This window comes from Toxotes jaculatrix, chromosome 8, assembly GCF_017976425.1.
Source record: "Toxotes jaculatrix isolate fToxJac2 chromosome 8, fToxJac2.pri, whole genome shotgun sequence".
NCBI classification, from domain to species: Eukaryota; Metazoa; Chordata; class Actinopteri; family Toxotidae; genus Toxotes; species Toxotes jaculatrix.
This window is the reverse complement of record NC_054401.1, coordinates 7,398,198-7,418,492: the sequence shown is the minus strand read 5'-3', so window position 1 is coordinate 7,418,492 and position 20,295 is coordinate 7,398,198. Positions and strand designations below refer to the sequence as shown.

Here is a 20,295-nt window from a genome sequence, read left to right as displayed (position 1 = left end):
TAGGCCTAGGTTTATTTATTTGTTGATTATATTTATTTATACCCACATAATTAACCACCAAACCAGGTCATTACAAGCAATATGGTTAAAACTCCACAATAAGACTCCCCAATACTCCCTCAGGTCTACAGTAAGAATTGCTATAGCAACAGCTATATGTACCCACCATAATTGTGTGCAGTCTGTCTGCAAGTCAAAGTGAGACTGAGTCTGCACTCCCCCAGTCAACCACACTCAGACAGACACATACACAAACATAATGCATACCATGCAGGTGAAACATGCTGAGACATTTCTCTGAATTGATCTGAGGGAGGAGGATTCTGGTGAGGTCTTCCCAATAATCTTGGCAAAGGAGAGAGACAAGAAACACTACGTGCCCTTAGGATATAGCCTACCTGCAAAACAAACAGAAACCAGAGCTCATGCCAGTCATCCTGCAAGACTGTGTACTGAAGTCAACAGAGCTCATATGACAACTTTCTTTTACCATAAAGATCTGCAAAATGTCCTATAAATTACACAACAAACAACATAATTACTGAGTAATAGTAACTTATTTTTAAGTTCCAAGTTTAAAAGTTTAAAAGGTGCTACAAAGCTTGCTCCATGAGGGCCATAGTATTACAAAAAAATATTTGAAGTCCAGTCAACCTTAGTTCCCCCAAACATGCCAAAAAAGCTTCTAAAACATGTGTCTCTTGTAGACCCTGCATTTTGAGTTATGATTCAGTTTCCTCTTTAAAGACTGTGGGTAGGACACTGTAAAGCCGCAGGCTGACTAGTGTTTCATGTGGCCGGGGGCATATGCTCTGCTGAGTCAAGGCAGGAAGACTAGTGCAACTCGAATAACCCTCTGCCATTTAAGTTAGCCTGTGTGACAGTCACACCTGCCCACTGGTTTGAAACTGGTACCTGTGGGTGGAATTTAAGGCTAATAGGGGAGTCTAAATTGAGAACACGGGTGGGCTTCACCAAATGTTAATGTCATTCAAAACAATGCTTGCTGAGTCAATAAGTGTACTTTTTAGTGAGGTGAACTGGTGGTTGTGTGTTAGTAATGACACCCTGACACCCTGCAAAATTACTATTTCAAGTGTCAATGAAAAATGTGTGCACTTATCAGGGTAATGCTGATTGAACTCAGTGATACACAGTTTCACTGAGTCATATGGTTAACCTAATTGAAGTGCAATATGTGTCTCATTAAAAAATAACTAGTGTCGAGCACTGCGTGAAGCAAAATTTTAACCAACACTGTGTGCACAGTAATCGTCAGGATTATGCCTATAGAAACAGGTAAATTTAGTGGTGAAGAGAAAGGGCTTCACTTTGGTGATATGGAAGGTACCTCCATTTAATGTTATATTTCTTATCAAATGGTGAGCTTAGGACAGAAGAAATAGATCTTAGTTTGCAATGGAAATGTTAATTGTAAGCGGTTATGTACATTTCTGAGTACGTTCCACAGTGCTGCTGTGTTCTCAGTCCTCATAAATGCATGTGGGTTGGGTAATTGTATGTACACAATAAATAACAAATTAACTGTGATATTTTGATTTTATATGTCCATGCTGACATTTGCGAGCACAATAAAGTTAATTTGTATGTGTAAAACTTTTCCCATACAGACAGCTATGATGTAATGCTGCTTCATTTAGCACTTCTATTATCCAAAGAATTTCATCATCAGTGCGCAACCATTTACTAGGAAAAACCTGATCGGTGTTGCTATTGGTCGATCGCAGCTGTCAATCAAATAAGTGTGTGCGTCATTTCCGTTGTCAGGTGGCGCTGTCGCTGTGGAAAGATGCGATCAGCGAAGAGCGGAGGCTTATCCTTAATTGCTCATTTCGGTAACAGAGGCTAAACAACCCGAAACCAACCCTCTGTGGTCTCTCTTGTTTAAGTAAGAAGCTCCGCATATCCACCACAGCGTTTACCCAAGAAATGTCCATGTTGTAAGGGGACAACGGAGACTTTACCCGGCGGTTTTGGCTCGAGGTAAGCGCGGTGGCGACTACGTTGCTATCTAGCTTTCTGGCACGGCTAGCCAGCTGTAATGTTACCTACTTTGTTTAAATGGCCTCCCGGCTGCTCTGTAGCCTCCAGCTTGGCGTTACCTAACGTCGCTCGCTAGCAGTCATATTAAAACCTCTATGCCACATAAGGATACACGCTAAAGTAGTCGTAACCTAGCTAACGGCTCCTCTATGTAGTTTGCACCGAAAGCCCAACTCCTTGTTGTGTTGTATGTCCCTTTGTGTGGCCGGTGTGCCTGAAACTGTGGCAGCGTATTTAGCCGAGGAATTCAGTCATCTTTGTCGCCGTGCTAAGTTTTTATATGCACTCAAGCTTAGTTTTGTTACCCTGCCTCGTAAAACAACACCGACGTGTACATTTGTGTTGTATTTAAATAACCACCCCTGTCAGACGTTGTCTACATTAACGCACGCTGTGCAAAGAGGCTCAGTGTGCGTTTTTAAACATCTCGGGGCGATCAAATAGTAATTGTTGTGGGCTAAACTTATTTTCACCTGGCTGATCAAGTTATTAACAGCTCGTTGGGTGGTTTTGCACAAGTTGAAAGTCATAACGTCAGCGTTTTACTCTACTACTCGTCTCGTTTACACTGCTCGCTGCCAGAACTGAACGGTGTCCAGACCTTGTGGTCGCAAAATGGCACCAAACAATGTGTGACAGCCTGTGTGCATTTGTAATTACTTTCGTCAAGTGATTCACAATGTGACCTTGTGTCCACAGCCTTGTTGTGCAGCCAAGGGCGTTGTTATTGCAATAATATTGTCAACAACTGCAGTTATGGACAGGAGAGTGTGCATGAGCTCTCATGATTGATTGACATTTCAGTCAAGCAGCAGAATTGAAGCGTGTATGACCTTCGAGTTGCTTTGCCTCTTTGTCTCGACTTTTATGTCAGATCTCTTTGGGGATTCGTTCGTTTGGACCATACCGTCTCGCTGGCTTTATTTTGCAATCGACAATCGATATGTTAACTACATGCTCAAGTGTCCTTTCGCTTTTTTGTTTTGTTCTTCTTGATACTACCTTGATTTTGCAATTAAGTTGATCTTGCAGAGCCAGACAAGTGGCTTGGAGTCTGGGTGGGTGGATCTTGAGACACCTACGTGGTTGTTTTGTTCTGATACTATTTAAGGAGCCCACATTTCCCGTGGGCACCGGCAGCGTGTCTCTCCTCCTTTTGTGTGATATGATTCAGAGGCTGTATCTGTTCTCGTCCTCCCTCTGGTACAGTCAGAGGCAGTTAGAGGCAGTCTTGCTTGCCAGATCACTAGCTGTGCAGAGAGGCACGGCAGTGTCAGAAAAGGATAGCTGTGTGCTGTCATTGCGCTGATGTCATTTAGGTCAGTGTGCATTAGTTGGTTGCATTGACCTTTGCTTTTTAGATGTGTCTGGGGTTGGCTCCACAGCACTACAGCTGGTGTTTAGTAGCTAGATGAATAGCCTTGGGTCAGTTCGCTGGGTCCGATGTATTGTGTTGCATTTTCTGTCCATTAGTCAGTTTGGTGTTCTAAGTGCATGGTGCAGAGATTAGTATGTTTTTAACTCTATGTGGCTGTAGAGAAATGAAATGCATATAATGTACAATCACAGATAACCTTGTTAGAAATGTGAAAAATGGCCACAAATGAAATACCTATCAGTGTTTGCCTTGTATGCTTATTTTTCTCAATCCAGCAGCCTTTCTAGCACTCAAACAACAATTTACAACATTTATCTGGCAGCACTGGAAGCAGTATGTACATTGCTGATTCTGCCAGCCGCTTTGGCTGCTGGATGACAGAAGTTTAAATAATTCCCTGCCCATGAATTGCACTAGCTGATTATCCATTGCTTTGCATGCTCTAGAGTAAGATGCTCTCTTACTATTGGCAGCATGACTTGGTGTCACTCTGGCTTGTGCCATAAATGCTCTCAGAAAACCTCAGCTCATCAGACTCAGTGGGTGATGACTAGTGGAGATGGAGACAGATGGGCGAGAGACATGATGATGACACTGTCTGCTGTCTGGGATCACAAAAAGCCTCATGGAAGTGAGAATTCATACCAGCCCATACTGACTGCCAACTGTCCTGCCTCCTCTCTGCCCAAAAACGCCAACTGGCGAGTGCCGCACGATTAGTTTTGAAACAGGAAGATGGTCTAATTCATTACAAAAACAAATTTTCTCCAGTTTGTTCCACTTGCAAGACTAGTTACATGTTGTGAAGTTTATTGGCATTCATCAGCTCTCCATTCACTGTCTAGTTTGCAGTTTATGAGGTGCTTCGGATTTCAATAGTCTGAATCACCTCTTGTGTGTAGTTGGCTAAAATATGCACACCACTGCTATCAGTCAGTGGCATTTTTACTACAAATATGTCGCTGTGTTGCCTTTCTTGTACTCCTAACTTCTATGAGGTGTTTTATTTTTTTGTTTTTTTTATTCCCCTTCAGTTGACATGGTGCACATGTCAGAGGATTGGGGGCTTGTTTCACACTCTTATCAGCGTCATCACCTGGACATTTAAACATTTCTGTCCAATGGAAACTCAGGATGACAGCAGGGTGAATCATTCCTCTCAGTTCAAGGCACTACTTCCCTGTTACGAGAAACAAATGAGGTTTCATTACATAGGAACTCAGTATCAGTAAACAAAACATACCTCTTGTTCTGTGAATTCTGGGAGGTAGATCTGCTGTGGCAGTTAAAGTAGTTTTTGTAATGATGATGTGTCACACAGTGTCACTGGTTCTTCTGGCATGTGAATCTAGTTCCTTATCTTAGTGTAAGGGCTTGGCATTTTTTTTTGTTTCAGCCTTGTTCGAACATGCATGTCCTTTCAGAGGAAGGTCTCTGCAGATAGGCCGGCTGTACAGATTTTGAGATAAAACGCGCAGATTAAGAGCAGAAGGATTTTCTAAACCCATGTCCAGTGCAGAAGGAAAATCTAAAGATGGATATGTGGTTCTGAGCTGAGATGTAAATTAAAAATGCCTCTGTTTAAAGAATTTTGTGTTAGTGCAATGCATTTACATGAAGGCGTTTTACATTTAAATTGCAGATTGTGGCATATTTGCATTTCTGTTGGGGAGATTGAATCTGAGGTGTGATCCTTGAACCCAGCAGCCATCATTCTGAATGGAGCCGTAATGGCCTCACATTCACACTGAGGTGTTGGTAAATGTGTGGGAGGGATATTTAAAATAGTCTGGGAGGAGCTGTCCTGAAGTTTACCTCCTTTCACTTCTGTTCACTAATCAGTGCACTCTCTGCAAGCCAGCAGAGCTACTGCTAAAGCTCTGGGTGAAGTCTTTATTTTTAAACAGACTATTTATAAAACCATTGTTTAGCTACAGATTATTGTTATTTTTTTCAGCTGAGAGTTTGTGTCCTTGCAGTCACATGCATGCACTTACCCTTTAACTTGACTATCTTTATCCTGTGTTCTAATCTGATTTATTCCCCCATAGAGCTCCAGTATGTCCAAGCGGCGTTCGTCGGAGAGGGGGGCTGGAGAGACATCAGGCAGGGCCAGCAAGCGGCACTGTCCTGGGATATCCGGCAATAACGCCAAGAGAGCCGGGCCCTTCATCCTTGGTATGGAAGCTACTAGTGTTTGCTCAAGCCACAAAAGTATGGAAATAGTATTCTGTGTGCCTGAGATTGCATTAAGTGTGCAGTTTTTTATGAACATGTGTAACGCTACACGTGTGCAGGAAATCACTAAATAGTAGGTATTTGTGTGTGTATGAGTGTGAGAGTCGTGGGGTGTCTCTGTGTGTACGCACGCCTGAGACAAGAATGTGAAGAATTTTGCTGATCCCCATGACATCGGCCAGAAAGGTCTGAGTCTGTGCTGGAGCAGGGTTATTTCCTCCCTGTGGAAAATGTATTTCTCTCCCATAGTCTCAGTCTTTTATATTTTCTACTACACAACTCCTCCACTATTTGCAATGCAGAGTGTCAAAGAAAACATTACACTAGGGGTGTTAATGGGTACATGCACATTCAGCCTTTAATGAGTTGCAGTGAGAGCACACACTCTGGCATGTAGCCTGCCTTTTGGTCATGCAGCTGTTCCTTTTCTTATCCTTGCAGGGCCTCGCCTGGGCAACTCACCAGTGCCCAGCATAGTGCAGTGTCTGGCCAGAAAGGACGGCACTGATGACTTCTATCAACTCAAAGTAAGTCTGTCCAGGGTGGCAAGTTATTATGTGTTTTTCTCTTTCTCACCAATGCAATTAGCTGAGCGCACATAAATTAAAACTTCTTTCAGAACAAATCTATGATGTTCCAGTAGGCACCTTAACCTTTGACCCTCCTCTGGTGTTCACTTTATGGCCCTGTTTCAGTCTGGCACAAACAACAAAACCTCAGCCAGGCAATCTGTTTATAGGGGCTATCCAGTGTCTGTTACACAAGGAAAGGCTAGTAGAAAGGAGGGGGGGGGGGGGGGGTAAGGAAGGGAGGAAGGTAGCGCCCCACCTGTAATGTCAATTTTTAACCCCCACAACCATGTAGTGAGTCAGTTCGTGACCCTCCCCTCATACCCGTGACTGCAGTGCCTCAGCGTCTCCTGCTACTTCAGATTCTATACGAATAGAAGTCAGAGCCACTATTTTAAAGCTGCAGTCCCGCTTTGCCATCTCCTGTTACACAGATTGTACCTTCTTGTTAAACGCTAAGCAAATGTAACTTAATCTGGTGTCTTCAGTCATTAGTGTTATGGCTGAAGATTAGGTACATACTAAAAATGATTAAGCTCATACAGGATCAGATAGCAGAAAGATAGCTTTTTTCCCATGACCTCTAATGTTTGCTCTGTTCTGTGTGTTGCTACGGCAGATCCTGACGCTGGAGGAGCGAGTGGACTCTGCAGGTGAGACTCAGGAGGAGAGGCAGGGGAAGATGCTGCTGCACACAGAGTACTCCCTGCTTTCTCTGCTGCACCACCAAGAAGGGGTCGTCCACCACCATGGCCTCTTCCAGGTAGACTGAGACTGGCACACATTTAGAAATCCATGTTACATTTCTGTTGATGGGTGCTTTGCATATCAGCAGTCTAATAATTAATATCATGGGCAAGAAATTGTTTCTTAGAATTTCTGGTGTATTACTCAGCACTGTGGGGGCGAGAACTCTTTATAATTCAGACTGATAAGTACACCAACATCACCATGGAGAGGTATCTGTTAATTTCTATTCGGTTTAGAATATGGTGTCAGCATGTAAGTACAAGTAACAGCATGCTCTTATCAGCTCAGCAATAGTAGAGGTAAGCTTGTCATTAGTCCAGCCAGCTGCTTGTATTTTCCTTATCAGAGCTGTTTCAATAGGGAAGTGGGAGTACCATTAATAGCCATATTTATCTGCAGTTGTTTTCTGTTCACAGCCCCATCCATTCACAATGAGCCTCCCCTCCCTCACCTGTCTTCCCGTCTGCCTCCTCCTATAACTTTGTTATTGTTCCATCTGCCTTCTCTCTACCTCTTTCTGTTTTCCTTCTTTGTCTCTCTTTCACATCCTGTCTGTTCCACTCTGCCGGTGTTCAGAATAGCAGCATCGAGCCATGCACTCTGATTCATTTAGGCCTGCAATATTGATTGGATTATTACAGTGCATCTCCACTGTGAGAGAACCGGTTAATAATGTACGCTTTCAGAGGTGCTGACTGCATCTAAAAAAAAAAAACAACTACCTGATTCAGAAATCAATAAGAAGTGGTGACTCTGCTAAGACTGGAGTTGGAGGAAGAGGAATGACCTTTGTTATTTGTCCTCCACCACCCAGTGTGGAGTAGATGTGTCTTATTCACATCAGCTACATACAAGCTGCTGATTAATCACCTCGCTTGAATGTATGTCTTTCTAAGCTGAATGAATCGGCTTGATCAGCTGGTATAGTACAGGAATCCTTTCAGTTTGATGCGTTCATGGATGCCTCAACTTCTATTGATTGGACACTGATGGAAAGTGTTTCTGAAATACATCAACAGCTCTGCCCACATGCAAAAAAATTGCCTGCGCGAACTGATGATTGTTTCTCACATTCCTCTTTTTTTTGTTGTTCCACAGGATCGGGCCTACGAAATAGTGGAGGACATGGAGGCTAACAAAGTGCGCAATATGAAAAAGCGGATCTGTCTCGTGCTGGACTGCCTGTGTGCTCATGACTTCAGCGACAAGACAGTAGATCTAATAAACCTCCAGCATTACGTCATAAAGGAGAAGCGACTGAGTGAGCGTGAGGCCATCGTCATCTTCTACGATGTGGTACGTGTGGTGGAAGCCCTTCATAAGGTGAGTATAGGTTAGTTTTATGTACTTCTCTTCAAGATTATACTACAGATCAAACCATGAATGCCTAGTTTTCCATTTTCATCAGCGAACAAAGCTTGCATACTACAATGTTTTTGTCAACTGTAGGAGAAATTGCTTTGTTATTGTTTGCTAGTTGCACATCCTTTCTGATTACTCATTTCCCATTTTCGTGTGCCACTCCCAGAAACAAACTGATTGTTTTTGATACCAGTGATTCACTAGGAACGATGTGACCAAACATTTTTTTCTTCTCTTTTTCCCGCCTGCAGAAAAACATTGTGCATCGAGACCTCAAGCTGGGAAATATGGTGCTGAACAAGCGGTAAGATAAAAATCATTCACCCACCCAGCTCTGTTGCCCAGTTAGCTGGCTATAACCCTCTCTCATTATACCGGGTCATGTCATTTTAGCCTGCCAGTAAGTCATTCTGTCTCCACTCACGTGTGTGTGAGGGGCCTCAGCAGGCCCCAGCAGCCTGTATCCAGTGTGCATTTGGCTTTAAACCCAAGCAGGGGTCACATTCTCAGACCAAGTTAGTTAGATCAGTCGCAGGAACCTGAAGCCTAACTCTCTTGTGCCTCACTCTGGGTCGGTGCCTGTGTGTTGAGTAAAGGCTGATGATTCATCCCCATGCTTGATTTTTGGAAGCAGACAGTAAACTGGACTCTGGTGCAAAAGAGAGCAAAGAACATGCCACTGCTTTGTTCTCAGTGAGAGAGTGTTTTGGGGTTGGGGGGGTTTGAGCAGTGTTACATAGCACGCAGGACCCTGTTGAGTGCACCTCAGGTCACAGAGTCCTGCAGTTCAGATAGGCCTTGCAGACTGGAAAACTACTCATCTGTAAAGCCCTGTCCAAACACTGTTTGTACCAAGTATTTGAGAGAGATAGCATGCTTGGTGGTGAAAGCTGCGATTTCTCACAGCAGCTATTTTAGCTGCTGTTTGCTTTTTAATATGAATTTTTAGAGAAATGTTGCCAGATTGCATTGATCCTGTGGAACATAGCCCCTGAACAGCACAGGTCTGTGCACACATTCTTAGAGTCTCTAAATAATAATCCCACAAAACCAGTCTCTTCATTTAGAAGGACATGACTAACACTCTCAGCACCTACGCTTGCTTACACACAGCTTCACATCCAAACATCTTGTATGCTTGCATCACACGCAAGTGTAATCTTAGAGTCTTCCCACAGACTATGTAGTGAGTTCTTGTACATGATCTGCTTGCCTGAGTACGTGCTTTGAGATGTCCTTCCTGGCTTATCTTTTTACAACATACACACGCTGCATCTCAGGCACCAGCGCCCATTGCCCCCACCACCACCTGCAGCAGCAGCAGCAGCAGCAGCAGCAGCAGTAGTAGTGGTGGTGGTGATGAAACAGGAGAGTGTTTTGGCCAGGGGAGGAGGGTGGCGGAGAGAGGAGCAGACAGGCAGAACACTCCGTCCCAGCTGGAGACAAAGGAGAGGCCTGCCAAAGGCCCCATAGCTCAGAGCTGACTCATACTGCAATGCACGTCACACGCACATACATACCCTTGCGCGCACACACACAGTCATCATTTATTTACCCTTTACTCTGCTTTTTCTCTGTCTTCTTTTACACCCCAATCCCTTTCCTGCCTCTCCTGTCTTTGTTTTGTCCCCTTTGTCATATCCTTTTTTTCTTTTCACTTTTCCCTCCTCCTTTATGCATCATACTTTGCTTGCTAACTTGTTTCCTCTGTCTCTCCACCCTGTATGTGTATGAATATACAGTCAGTATGGGACAGACGCGGTCAATTTAGAGGCAAACCGATCCCAAAATCCCCTCCCCTGCTGCTCGTCATCGCTCTGGGAAATGCTCCGATGCCATCGACAAGCTCAGCAGTTTATGCCAGAATAATGCGATTTCCTCTTGCAGTGCCAGCTGTTATGAAAGCAGGATGTCATAAATCAATCTGCAAGGCTGTTGACGATGTATGTCAGAGCTGTATTGACTACCTACATTTTTGTTGTATTTCTAAGGGGACATAGCCATTCATAGACGTACATCATAGCAAGGTGATTTTCTAGTTTTTGTGTTTTTATAAGTTTACTCCTGTCAGTTTGCATCAGCAGATGGTCTTAGAAATTGACATAAAAACATTTGCTACTGTAAAGCTTGGGCCTTACAAAACCCTCCAAATCATCAGTTCCTAACAGTTTTGAGAAATGAAATTTTCTGCTCTCTGTAGAAGTTGCCCTGTGTTTAACCTCCTTTCTCATCAGCTGGTGTATTTTCAGCAAACTGTTGTGGGGAGGAAGGAGACGTCATTGGGGCATTGGGTTTCTGGTTTCCTGACTTCCCCGGAGTCACATGACCAGGAAGCTGGTCTCTTCTGTCCCCAGAGACCCTTGCCTCACGGGGCAAACGTGCTATTTGATTTACCCAATCTCCGGTGCAAGAATAGAAACCTGGGTCGTGATACACACAGACAAAAGGGCAGACTCCTTCATAAAGGAAGCTTTTGTGTTGAGGGTCCTTGAAGCATCACACACTGTTCCTCTGGCCCACCCTTTTGCAGATCATAAGGCCACTATATGGTCACAAAAGTTGCTCAAGCAATTGAATCACATAAGCTGTTGAATGTTCTAAAGGAAGATTGAGATTGGAGCATTTGGTTGAAAATTGAGTGTTTGACAGGAATTGGCTCCAGACACTGTAATGAGAGCTGTGTGTGTGTGTGTTTGTGTGTGTGTGTGTGCGTGTGTGTGAGTGTGAGCAGGGTGTGAAAGTGAGAGAGAATAGGGGAAGCTGTTGACCTCAGGCTTTTTAGAAAGCGGATGTGGGTGAGAAGCGTGATCTAGAGAGGACCCAGGCTCTAGACCATGGCTGCTTTTTGTGTGTGCTCATGTTCTTTTAAATGCATTTTTTTGTGTGTGCATGTTCAGCATGGGAGTGATTGTGTGGGTGCTCTTGAAGTTGTGCGTTTGTGTACATATTTTAAATCTTCTTGAGCTTTATATATTCATTTGCCAGCCCATCACCATGCAGGCTTAGTCATCGAGACAATTATCCCAAGCCACAGGTTGACTCATATGTTTGTGTGGCTGTTTGTTTTTTTTTTTCTTTCCTGCCTAAAAGAACATAGAGATATTGAACAGTGCATAGTCCTTCAGCTTTAATACTGTTGGGTTTCGCTCTGCCACAAGCAAAATAATTTTACCTTGATGACTCAGGGAAAAAAATCTTATAGTGCCACATTGTTTCCACAGAAACTAAATTACTCAAACATTGCTGCTAACAGCACTGGGTCTTCTCAGACCTTGAAGTGCCAGTGTGTCTGGAGTGGTCTTCTTCTCGAAATGTCTCGGGCCTGATACCAGCTAAAATGATGATGTTAGTGATAATAAACTCACTTTATGGAGAATATTACAGCTTGCATAGTGCTTTTATAGGAAGGTACAAAAACAAGAACGGAGGGAGATAAGAACATGAAGTGCTTTAGAGTTCAAACGATGGGTTGCATGAGAGGTCCATGCTTAAAGAACAAACACCATTTTAAAATCAGTTCTATACTTGTTCTAATGTCATAGTATATACATATACCAAGTATGCAAGACATCTTCCTGATATGTTGCAACCACGTTTGCACAATCTGCCTTATGGTTGTCTAAAACTTTAAAACTTCTCTCACGTGTCTTTCCTCTTGATCTTTTCAGCTGCGATTGTTAAATGTAGACAATTAAGATGATCGTCTGTAGCTGTTAACCACTGAGTGTCATGACCAGTGTTTATTTTCCAGGAGTTTAGCCTGCATGTGCAGGTGATCTACTGAATAAAAGAAACTTGTGGAAATATTATGTAGGCAGGGAAACTGCAAGAAGACTGGGCCTGCATACTCTGTTTTGCATCTGGCAGTCATGAGATACTGATGTGTTGTTAAGGCCAAGTGAACCGTGAGATTATTAAAACAATAAGGCATGCTTGCAAGTTCTTCCTGTGTCTGTCACCCTGTGTTTACTTCATGCTTTGGGCTGTGTTTCACATACTGAACATGCATTTTGTCATGATGAGTAAGACTGTTTTGCTTGTATTTTCCATGGTTGTAAGTTAAAGTAGTGAATCCTGAGGGGTTATTCATTAGAAGTGGTCATTATTTGATTTGTGATTTAAAATCAGGTATTTATCAGGTGTGTTTGCATGTATGTGTGTGCTCGCAGGACTCACCGAATTACTATTACCAACTTCTGCCTGGGAAAGCACCTGGTGAGCGAGGATGACCTGCTGAAAGATCAGAGAGGAAGTCCGGCCTACATCAGCCCTGATGTATTAAGTAGTAAGTGAAAAACCAGTATGTTGCATGCATTTTCTTTTTAAATTACAATATGTAAACCAAACAAGGTGCTTTTCAGACAGTCTGAATAGTACTGAACATCTTGTTTGTGACACTTAAGTCACAAGAGGTGTGCATCACCCAGTTTTTGTCACTTTCAGAAACTGACAATCCAACAGTCACACCTTGTTTTTGCAGTGATTGACCATCTGTGCACAGGTGTGAAGACTGGCCTCACTGCCTTGGATTTGCCACTGTCCACTGTGGGAAATTAAATAGAATTGTGAAGTGAATAACTACAAGTGAAACAAAATTGTGTAATATATTTTCCCTGAACAGTTAACCTTGTTGTTAAGGGTCCAGATGAGATCCTGTCATTCTTTTGTAGACCATTGTGTAACAGTTAGCAGTCAGTCTTGTGTTTGATTTTCCGGTTATTAGGCAACACGAAAGAGGTTGTGTTGCAATCTTGGACTGACAGAAGCTAGGAATAGCTTTTTTTTCTTTCTGTCTTTGTTTCTGTTATCACGGTGATGTTGCATTTTTTTTATGATATGTGTCTGCCGAGGAGACTACTTTGTGTGAAACATTTTGTCTGGGGAAAAAAATGCAGACATCCTTTTTTTGTTATTCAGCTTCTCACTGCTCATATATGAAAGCAAATGTGCAAACCTGAGTGCTACACACCAACGAAGTTGATTCTTGAGCTTTCACTTGGTAGACCCCAGTTCTACCCATTTAATCACTGATTTCCAGAGGAACATCCTGAACAGAAATCCTCCAGCCACTCAAACTGTAGATGAAACCCGGGCGTGTATATCAGCATAACGTGACAGGCACACAATTAAACAGAGCTTCAGTGACTCATGCACTGATGACTCACTGGAGGGAAACTACTCCCATCTACCACCCCCCCCTCCCCTCCCATCCCCATCCCCCGCCCGTGTGTGTGTGTTTGTGTGCGTGTGTGTGTGCGTGTGCACATGTGAGGGAGACAAGCTTTAACATAATTGCCTGCTGCTGTTGCTGCCGCCTGCCTGGCTGTAACAACACTGCCTATGGTCATGCACAGCCATGATGCTCCACCCTCACCAGCTCCAGTTTATTCATTGCTGATCCACAGCCGATTTAGTGGCTCAGGGTTAATTATAAAAACATTTCTTCCATTTTAAAAGTCAGCAGTGTGCTGGAAATTTCTAGGAAATATAATGGATGTAGAGTCATTGCTTGTGTTTGCTCATCTTGTTAATCATTAGACGTGGTGACTTGACAGGAATTGAACTTGTTAAAGGGTTGATCACCCCTGAGTCACACAGGGCAAGAACTGTTGTTGCACTCAACAAAAACCTGATTTCAGCCTCTGTTGCTTATCTGCTTATTAACTAAACAGTCACTGCATTTTTTGAAGTAAAACACACATTCTGACCCTTTCTCTTCCCCGATCTCCAGGTCGGCCGTACCGTGGTAAACCCAGTGACATGTGGGCTCTTGGCGTGGTTCTGTTCACCATGCTGTATGGCCAGTTCCCTTTTTATGACAGTGTACCTCAAGAGCTCTTCCGCAAGATCAAGGCTGCTGAGTACTCCATCCCAGAGTGAGTACTTGTCCAGCCCATGTATCACTTGGAGGAGATGTACTCAAAACGATGGAATTTAACTGCTTTGACGACAGTCATAGCACAGTGAAAGAACACAGTTTGTAGTGTTTAACATTTAGAGTTTGCCAGATTGAAATGAGTCACACAAAAAGGGATGTATATACATCCACTATAGCTCAATAACAATGTATCTTTAAAATATCTTTCAAATATTTGCTGCGAATTTACCATATTTCCATATTCAATTTGGAATCGCAGTGGAATCTTTCAGCAATGAGTTTGAAGACCTTTGACTTACAGCAGTCACATTTTGCTAATAAAACTGTCCCTTCCTGTTCCATCCACCTCCTCACAGGGATGGTCGTGTGTCAGAGAACACAGTGTGCCTGATCCGAAAGCTGCTGGTGCTGGACCCTCAGCAGAGGCTGACTGCAGGAGAGGTGCTGGAGTCGCTCAGTGCCATCATTGCCTCATGGTAATTTGCCCCCCCTGCTGGCTTGTAGAAGAAATATTGTTGCCTTTATTGTTGAAGAGCCAAAGAAATGATTTTAATGAGTGACAAATAAATTTGTGTAAAATGGTTTCATATCTATGATTTGATGTAGGCACTTGAATTGTTTGCGCATACAAGTATGCTGCTGTCAGCCAAACTGACAAGTTCAGTGTTGGTAATCATCATCCTTGTTGTTTTTTTCCCCTAACAGGCAATCTGTTTCATCGTTGAGTGGCCCTTTGCAGGTGGTGCCGGATATTGATGATCAGATCAATCACCCAGAACATCTGCAAGAGGTAAATTATTGGACAACCAAGACATCACAGGTCCAAATATGGAACCTGTTGGATGACTCCATAGTTGCAGAAATAGAGATACGTAAGATAGAGAAATGGCACTTGATTGTGGGTTGATTTAATTCACCTTTTTCACATGGTCTTGCCTCATGTTAACATACTTCACAGATACACTTAGACATCATGTTAATTGCATTCGGATGTTGCAGCGCATTAAACACATAAAAACATTTTTTCCCTCAGGCCAAGGTGATAGAAGAATCTTCACAGTATGAGTTTGAGAACTACATGCGCCAGCAGCTGCTGTTGGCTGAAGAGAAGAACACTATCCATGAGGCCAAGAGCTTTTCCCACAGTCGCCAGTTTCGCAGCAACCCACCAGTGAGGCGTTTGGGCCACGACGCCCAGCCTGTTAGCCCTCTAGATGCTGCCATCCTGGCACAACGTTTCCTCCGGAAGTAGTCACCAACCACCCATCCTAGCCTCTCTGGTCTCCGTAGGGAGTAAAGAGACCTGCTGAGTCCAGAGAGGACAGAGGAGGATAAGCCCCAAAGCTGAACGCGCATACATGGGGCCCAGCCCTCACCAGGGTACAGACAGCCCAATTTGTAGGTGGGCTTTGGGCATGCTAGGCGATGGCAGTCATGAGGAGGGCACAAGAACAAACTACCAACCCAGAACTTCACTCCTCATGTCTGGATCCTCTAGTGAAATATGGAAAGGCCTGGAGGAAGATCTGAACCAAAGGTTCTTTGCCCTCAGGTCACCCACAGTCAGATCTCACTGTGCAATAAACCTGATGGCACAGTCACACATGGGGCTAACACGAGGCTCTGCCTGGAGTGTTGAAGAGACTATATAACCCTATATTCCTCCTCCTCCTCCTCATTTGAAGCCCCTCTCCCTACTGTAACACTTTACCCACCAACTCTGGATCCCCTGAGCAATACAGGACCAGAATCATGTAGCAACCCTTTCTCTTCCCAGTGGTTAATGGTATTGCCTCAAGTAAGATCACCTGATCACAGCTGTCACCTCTCTATACCTCCATTCCACCCTCCTCCTCTCACTCTTTCCTCTTCCTCTCTACTGTTTTCCTGTATCAAAAGTGATCCAGACTGCTCCTGTCTGTAACTCTGACTTCAAATCAATCTACCTCTCTGTCTCTCTTCTCTGTTGGTAAACCATGCTCACTGTTCTGAGACAAGGGATTGTAACAATGGAGTCTTGATGCCACCAGTGACATAAAGCATTAATGTTTTCTGTCAGAGTGATAATGCTTTGAAACCTTTTCAGTGGTTTCGAAAAATCTGAATAAGCTTTTTATCATATTTACCATAATGAGTAGCATTTTATCCCTTCCTTTGCTTTGAAGATATTGAATATCAAAGTACAAGCATCCTTTGATATTTACAGAATGCATTGTCCTCCTGCTTTTGCTCACCCCTGTGAATTCTATTTTTAGCATCTAGGCAGCTAGTGTGAGGTACCTGGAAGTCACAATGCCAAGAACTGAATGGGGAAAAACTGTTGGATCCTCTCTGCCAAGGCATATTAACGGTAACGCTTCCTCAGTGCCATTATAGTGAAGATGAGGCACTGTCATGTTTCTATTGCCAAAAAAAACATGTCTTAAAATTACTCTTAGCCAAGGAAACTGGTACCCACAGCCTCGTTCAGAATCAAATGGCTTCCAGGTATTCCAACTTCCCTGTTTCTCTTTATCAAGACAGATCATGAGACAAGTGTTTTTCAGTATGAATGTGAACTGTCATTCTACACTTTTATATGTCTGCAGTATCCATGAGTGTGTATGTGTGTTTTTTCGGGCCAGGCATAACAAGAGTCTGCGGAGCTGTCGAGCTGTTAACCTCTGACAGTCTCAGACCCTTTAAGCTATCCTCCAATCTGTGTGTTTCTGTTATCTGGCCTGCCTCAGTGGCAGACACTGTGAAAACCAGAGCGGGCTTTGTGAAGACGGGGCTTGGCTAAATGTTTTAGCAATGGTCATGAATGCTTTCTTACGATTGGAAAATATCACATATCTATTGCCATTCTCAAGCCCTCTCTCCTGTTCAACTTGTACATGCGTGTGTTATCTTACTATATAGGCTCTCCGAGAGACTAGCTGGTGGCTGGTAATCGATACTGTAATATTTCATAGAGAAAATACATAGGGTTTAAGTTTAGTTGCTGGGTCTTCTGGGCTGTTGGTGCATTCTTCTCTTTTCTCAAAGTGTTTCTTCAAACCATGGCAAAGCTACTAACCAGTGACTGTTAGGCATCTGTACACTGCAACTTGCCTTTGCATATTGGTACCTGCTTCAGGCTCTCTAGATTTCTTCCTATTTATATTCACACTGATTGCATGAACATAGGCTCTGGAATATTTTCAATGTCTTTGCATTTACTTTTTTCTTGTAATTTCATGTTGATTTATTTATTCAATAGTGTAGATTCCCCGCCCCCACCCACCCCTACCAAACCACTGGGGCTTGTATCACAGACATTGATCATAGTCAGACAAAAAGTTTCTTTTTAAATGAAAATACCTTAAATTTCATAGACTAGGACCTGGCATGACTTGTGCCAGCAGTGAAGCAGGCCCCAAATCTCTTTGCTCTCACAGCTTTAATAAGTGTTGTTAGCTCCAACATTGACCTTACTTTAACCATCTCATTTTGATCCTTCCAGCCACACTCATGAACGAGTAGCATCTTTTTGTTTTCCTTTTTGGGTAACTGAATAATTTTCTTGCCATTTTGCCACTAATTCTGTGGTCAACTTAAGCTACACTAATAACGAGACTGACTTTTGCATAGTTCTATTTTTTACAGAATACAAAATGATAGTCGCACATTATCTTGATTCACAGGAGAGTTTTTGTAGTCTTTTTTTTTTTTTTTTCTATCATTGCCCCCAGCCCCCCATACAAGGCTGCACTCTCTGGTCAGTATGTAAATAATGTACCATCATGACTGCGCCAGTCATATTGTATGTAGTTCCACCCAGTGAGACACCAACTCTGTTTCAACACATGCCGATTGACATGCATTATAGGCCACGTTGGCCATCAACCACCACATCAAGAGGCTAAAATAATATGTAAGGAGAGCGGTCGGCTTTCTCCCACCTCAATGTGAATTCCATGGGTATACAGCAGTATTGTAGTAGTCTAGGTTGTTCATCAGAGAAGGGTGTTTCATGAACACCGTAGCCATTGCTAAATGCTGACATTAAGTGAGCGTTTGTGGAAATGTCTTTTGCCATCTTCCATGACGAGAATATAAATTAGAGGTTCAATAGACCGTTGATGTAGGTGTTATTATCTGTCCCCCCAATCAAAAAGTGTTTAACTTTCTAGCTAGTGGATTGTACCACATTCAATGTTTGTTTTACAGAGTCGTATTGGTAGACTGCAATGTGGACTGAAAAGCATGGAAATAGTGTGAGGTTAAACTCTGTGTAAAACATGTGATGTTGCATGATTTTAAACTTGCAAGGTGTGCCAGAGCAATGGATGGAGAACTTGAAGATAATGTACTCATGTTGGTCCTCAAAGGTAAATCCAGATCAAAAAGTTATATATTATATACCCCCTAAATTGGAGTACAATTTTATTAGTTTTCAAAAAGTTCAGTTTTTCTAAATTTCTTTTTCACCCTGGTTCTAAAGTTATTTAGTTGTCAGTATATAACCAATATATTACTGACTGTTTCAACTGGAAACTTAGTGTAGGATATGAAATGTGGTGTAGTTTTAACTCAGTGGGATAATGTGTTGTAAGATGCTTGGTCAGACACGGGCATCTAGATACAGAAAACTGCGTAATTGTACAGATGAGAACACGTTTGTATAAAAAACATATTTTTCTACTTCATCAGATCTCTACATGCATGTCAGCAATAAACTTTGATATGGAAACATTCAAGTCTGTCACGTCTTTGTATTCTCATACTTCCTTTCATTACCACCGGGTGGAGCACTTTCTTAAAAAATGAAACTAAAGGGAGCAATAGGAGCAGTGATGTTGGCACTGAGAGGACACAATACTGAATGTTCTTCTTTGTTGGCTTACACATATTTCTCTACCAGATGCAGACAATGCAATCTACAGAAAATGTTCAGTTGCATGCCTGTGCCAGCCGTCTGCTTGTGTTTTTACATGATGTGGTCTCAGGCTTCAGAGGGTGAAACCTGTACTAAGAATGAGCAGAATACAGAATAATCGACTCTCTGTACGTCTGAATCACCTCAGTCTTGCGGTGAGTCAGGTTTTGGACCAGACCGAGGAAGACATGCTCAAACAGGAAGGCTCCTGCTAACTCTGACAGTACCACGGGACCCTATGGGCTGCTCTGCCGATTTCCTCACCTCATCTCAGGTCTTTGAACACACACACACACACACACACACATGCTTTTGAGCAGGGTATTAATTCCATTAGAAATCATGTCATGCCTGCCAAAAAATACACACAGATACACATGGAAATCTCATCATGCGCAGGCCTGATGGACATGTTGGATTTAAAATGTGATAATGGCATGTGCAAATGTTTCATGAACAGTTACTATGAAACACTGCAGAATCCATTTTTTTTTTTGAAAACTTCAGTGGCATTGATTTTAGTGCACAAATTAGGGGGCTAAGATCTCTGACCTACTTATAGACAAGTTTCATTCAATAAAGAGTTACCAAAGGCAAAAATGCTATGCTGACTCACTCAAAAGAATTACTCAAAAGAGTACTGAGTAACCTTTCCCACCCTTCTGTGTCTTGACTGGGTCTCTCCTCTGGGTCATTACACCCCTCTCCCAACAAGCTAGGTGGAAAAGTCCAGAGATCTCAAGGGTCAAAGTTCCACAGTTGCTTTGTCCCCATAAACTACAACCAGCTGGCCTTGAGGAGGTCCATCCTGGATCCATGTGTGTTTCAAACAAACGATTGTTCAGACATATGCAATGTTTTTACTTAATTACCTTGGAGAGCATTACGTATTCAGTTTCACTGGAATAGAGCAGGATTTATCCAGCTGGACATGTATGACAACGGATAAACAACAATCCTCATTTCCAGATGTGTGTATGTAGCAGAATTGTCATAGCTCTGAGTGTGTGTGTACGTTACTGGTAGCAGTGTATTTAGTTGTTAAAAATATATCTGCAATAATTGATCTAAGTGCCCTGGCGCATTATAGCTTTAGGTGTTTATGTCTGTCGGAGTGTGTGAATGTGTGCTTCCAGCTGTGTCTAGCATTCTGAGG

At 42.9% G+C, this 20,295-nt stretch overlaps 1 protein-coding gene across 1 annotated transcript; it reads left to right on the top strand.

Annotated features, from left to right (window-relative positions):
* Nucleotides 1-1,793: 1,793 nt before the first annotated feature.
* On the top strand, nt 1,794-17,759 carry stk40 (serine/threonine kinase 40). The gene is made up of 11 exons (XM_041044370.1): nt 1,794-2,004; nt 5,494-5,620; nt 6,122-6,207; nt 6,869-7,012; nt 8,098-8,322; nt 8,613-8,665; nt 12,531-12,646; nt 14,093-14,237; nt 14,596-14,715; nt 14,945-15,029; nt 15,273-17,759. The coding sequence occupies exons 2-11, from the start codon at nt 5,503-5,505 to the stop codon at nt 15,489-15,491; spliced, it is 1,311 nt and encodes a 436-aa protein (XP_040900304.1). The 5' UTR covers nt 1,794-2,004; nt 5,494-5,502; the 3' UTR covers nt 15,492-17,759.
* Nucleotides 17,760-20,295: the final 2,536 nt, after the last annotated feature.

What these genes read in the sequence shown, in the direction of transcription:
- stk40 (XM_041044370.1), top strand. Translation starts at nt 5,503, where the DNA reads ATGTCCAAGCGGCGTTCGTCGGAGAGGGGGGCTGGAGAGACATCAGGC. An exon ending in CAGCCCTGATGTATTAAGTA is followed by an intron (nt 12,647 to 14,092) that starts GTAAGTGAAAAA and finishes CCCGATCTCCAG; the next exon opens with GTCGGCCGTACCGTGGTAAA. An exon ending in AGTGCCATCATTGCCTCATG is followed by an intron (nt 14,716 to 14,944) that starts GTAATTTGCCCC and finishes TTCCCCTAACAG; the next exon opens with GCAATCTGTTTCATCGTTGA.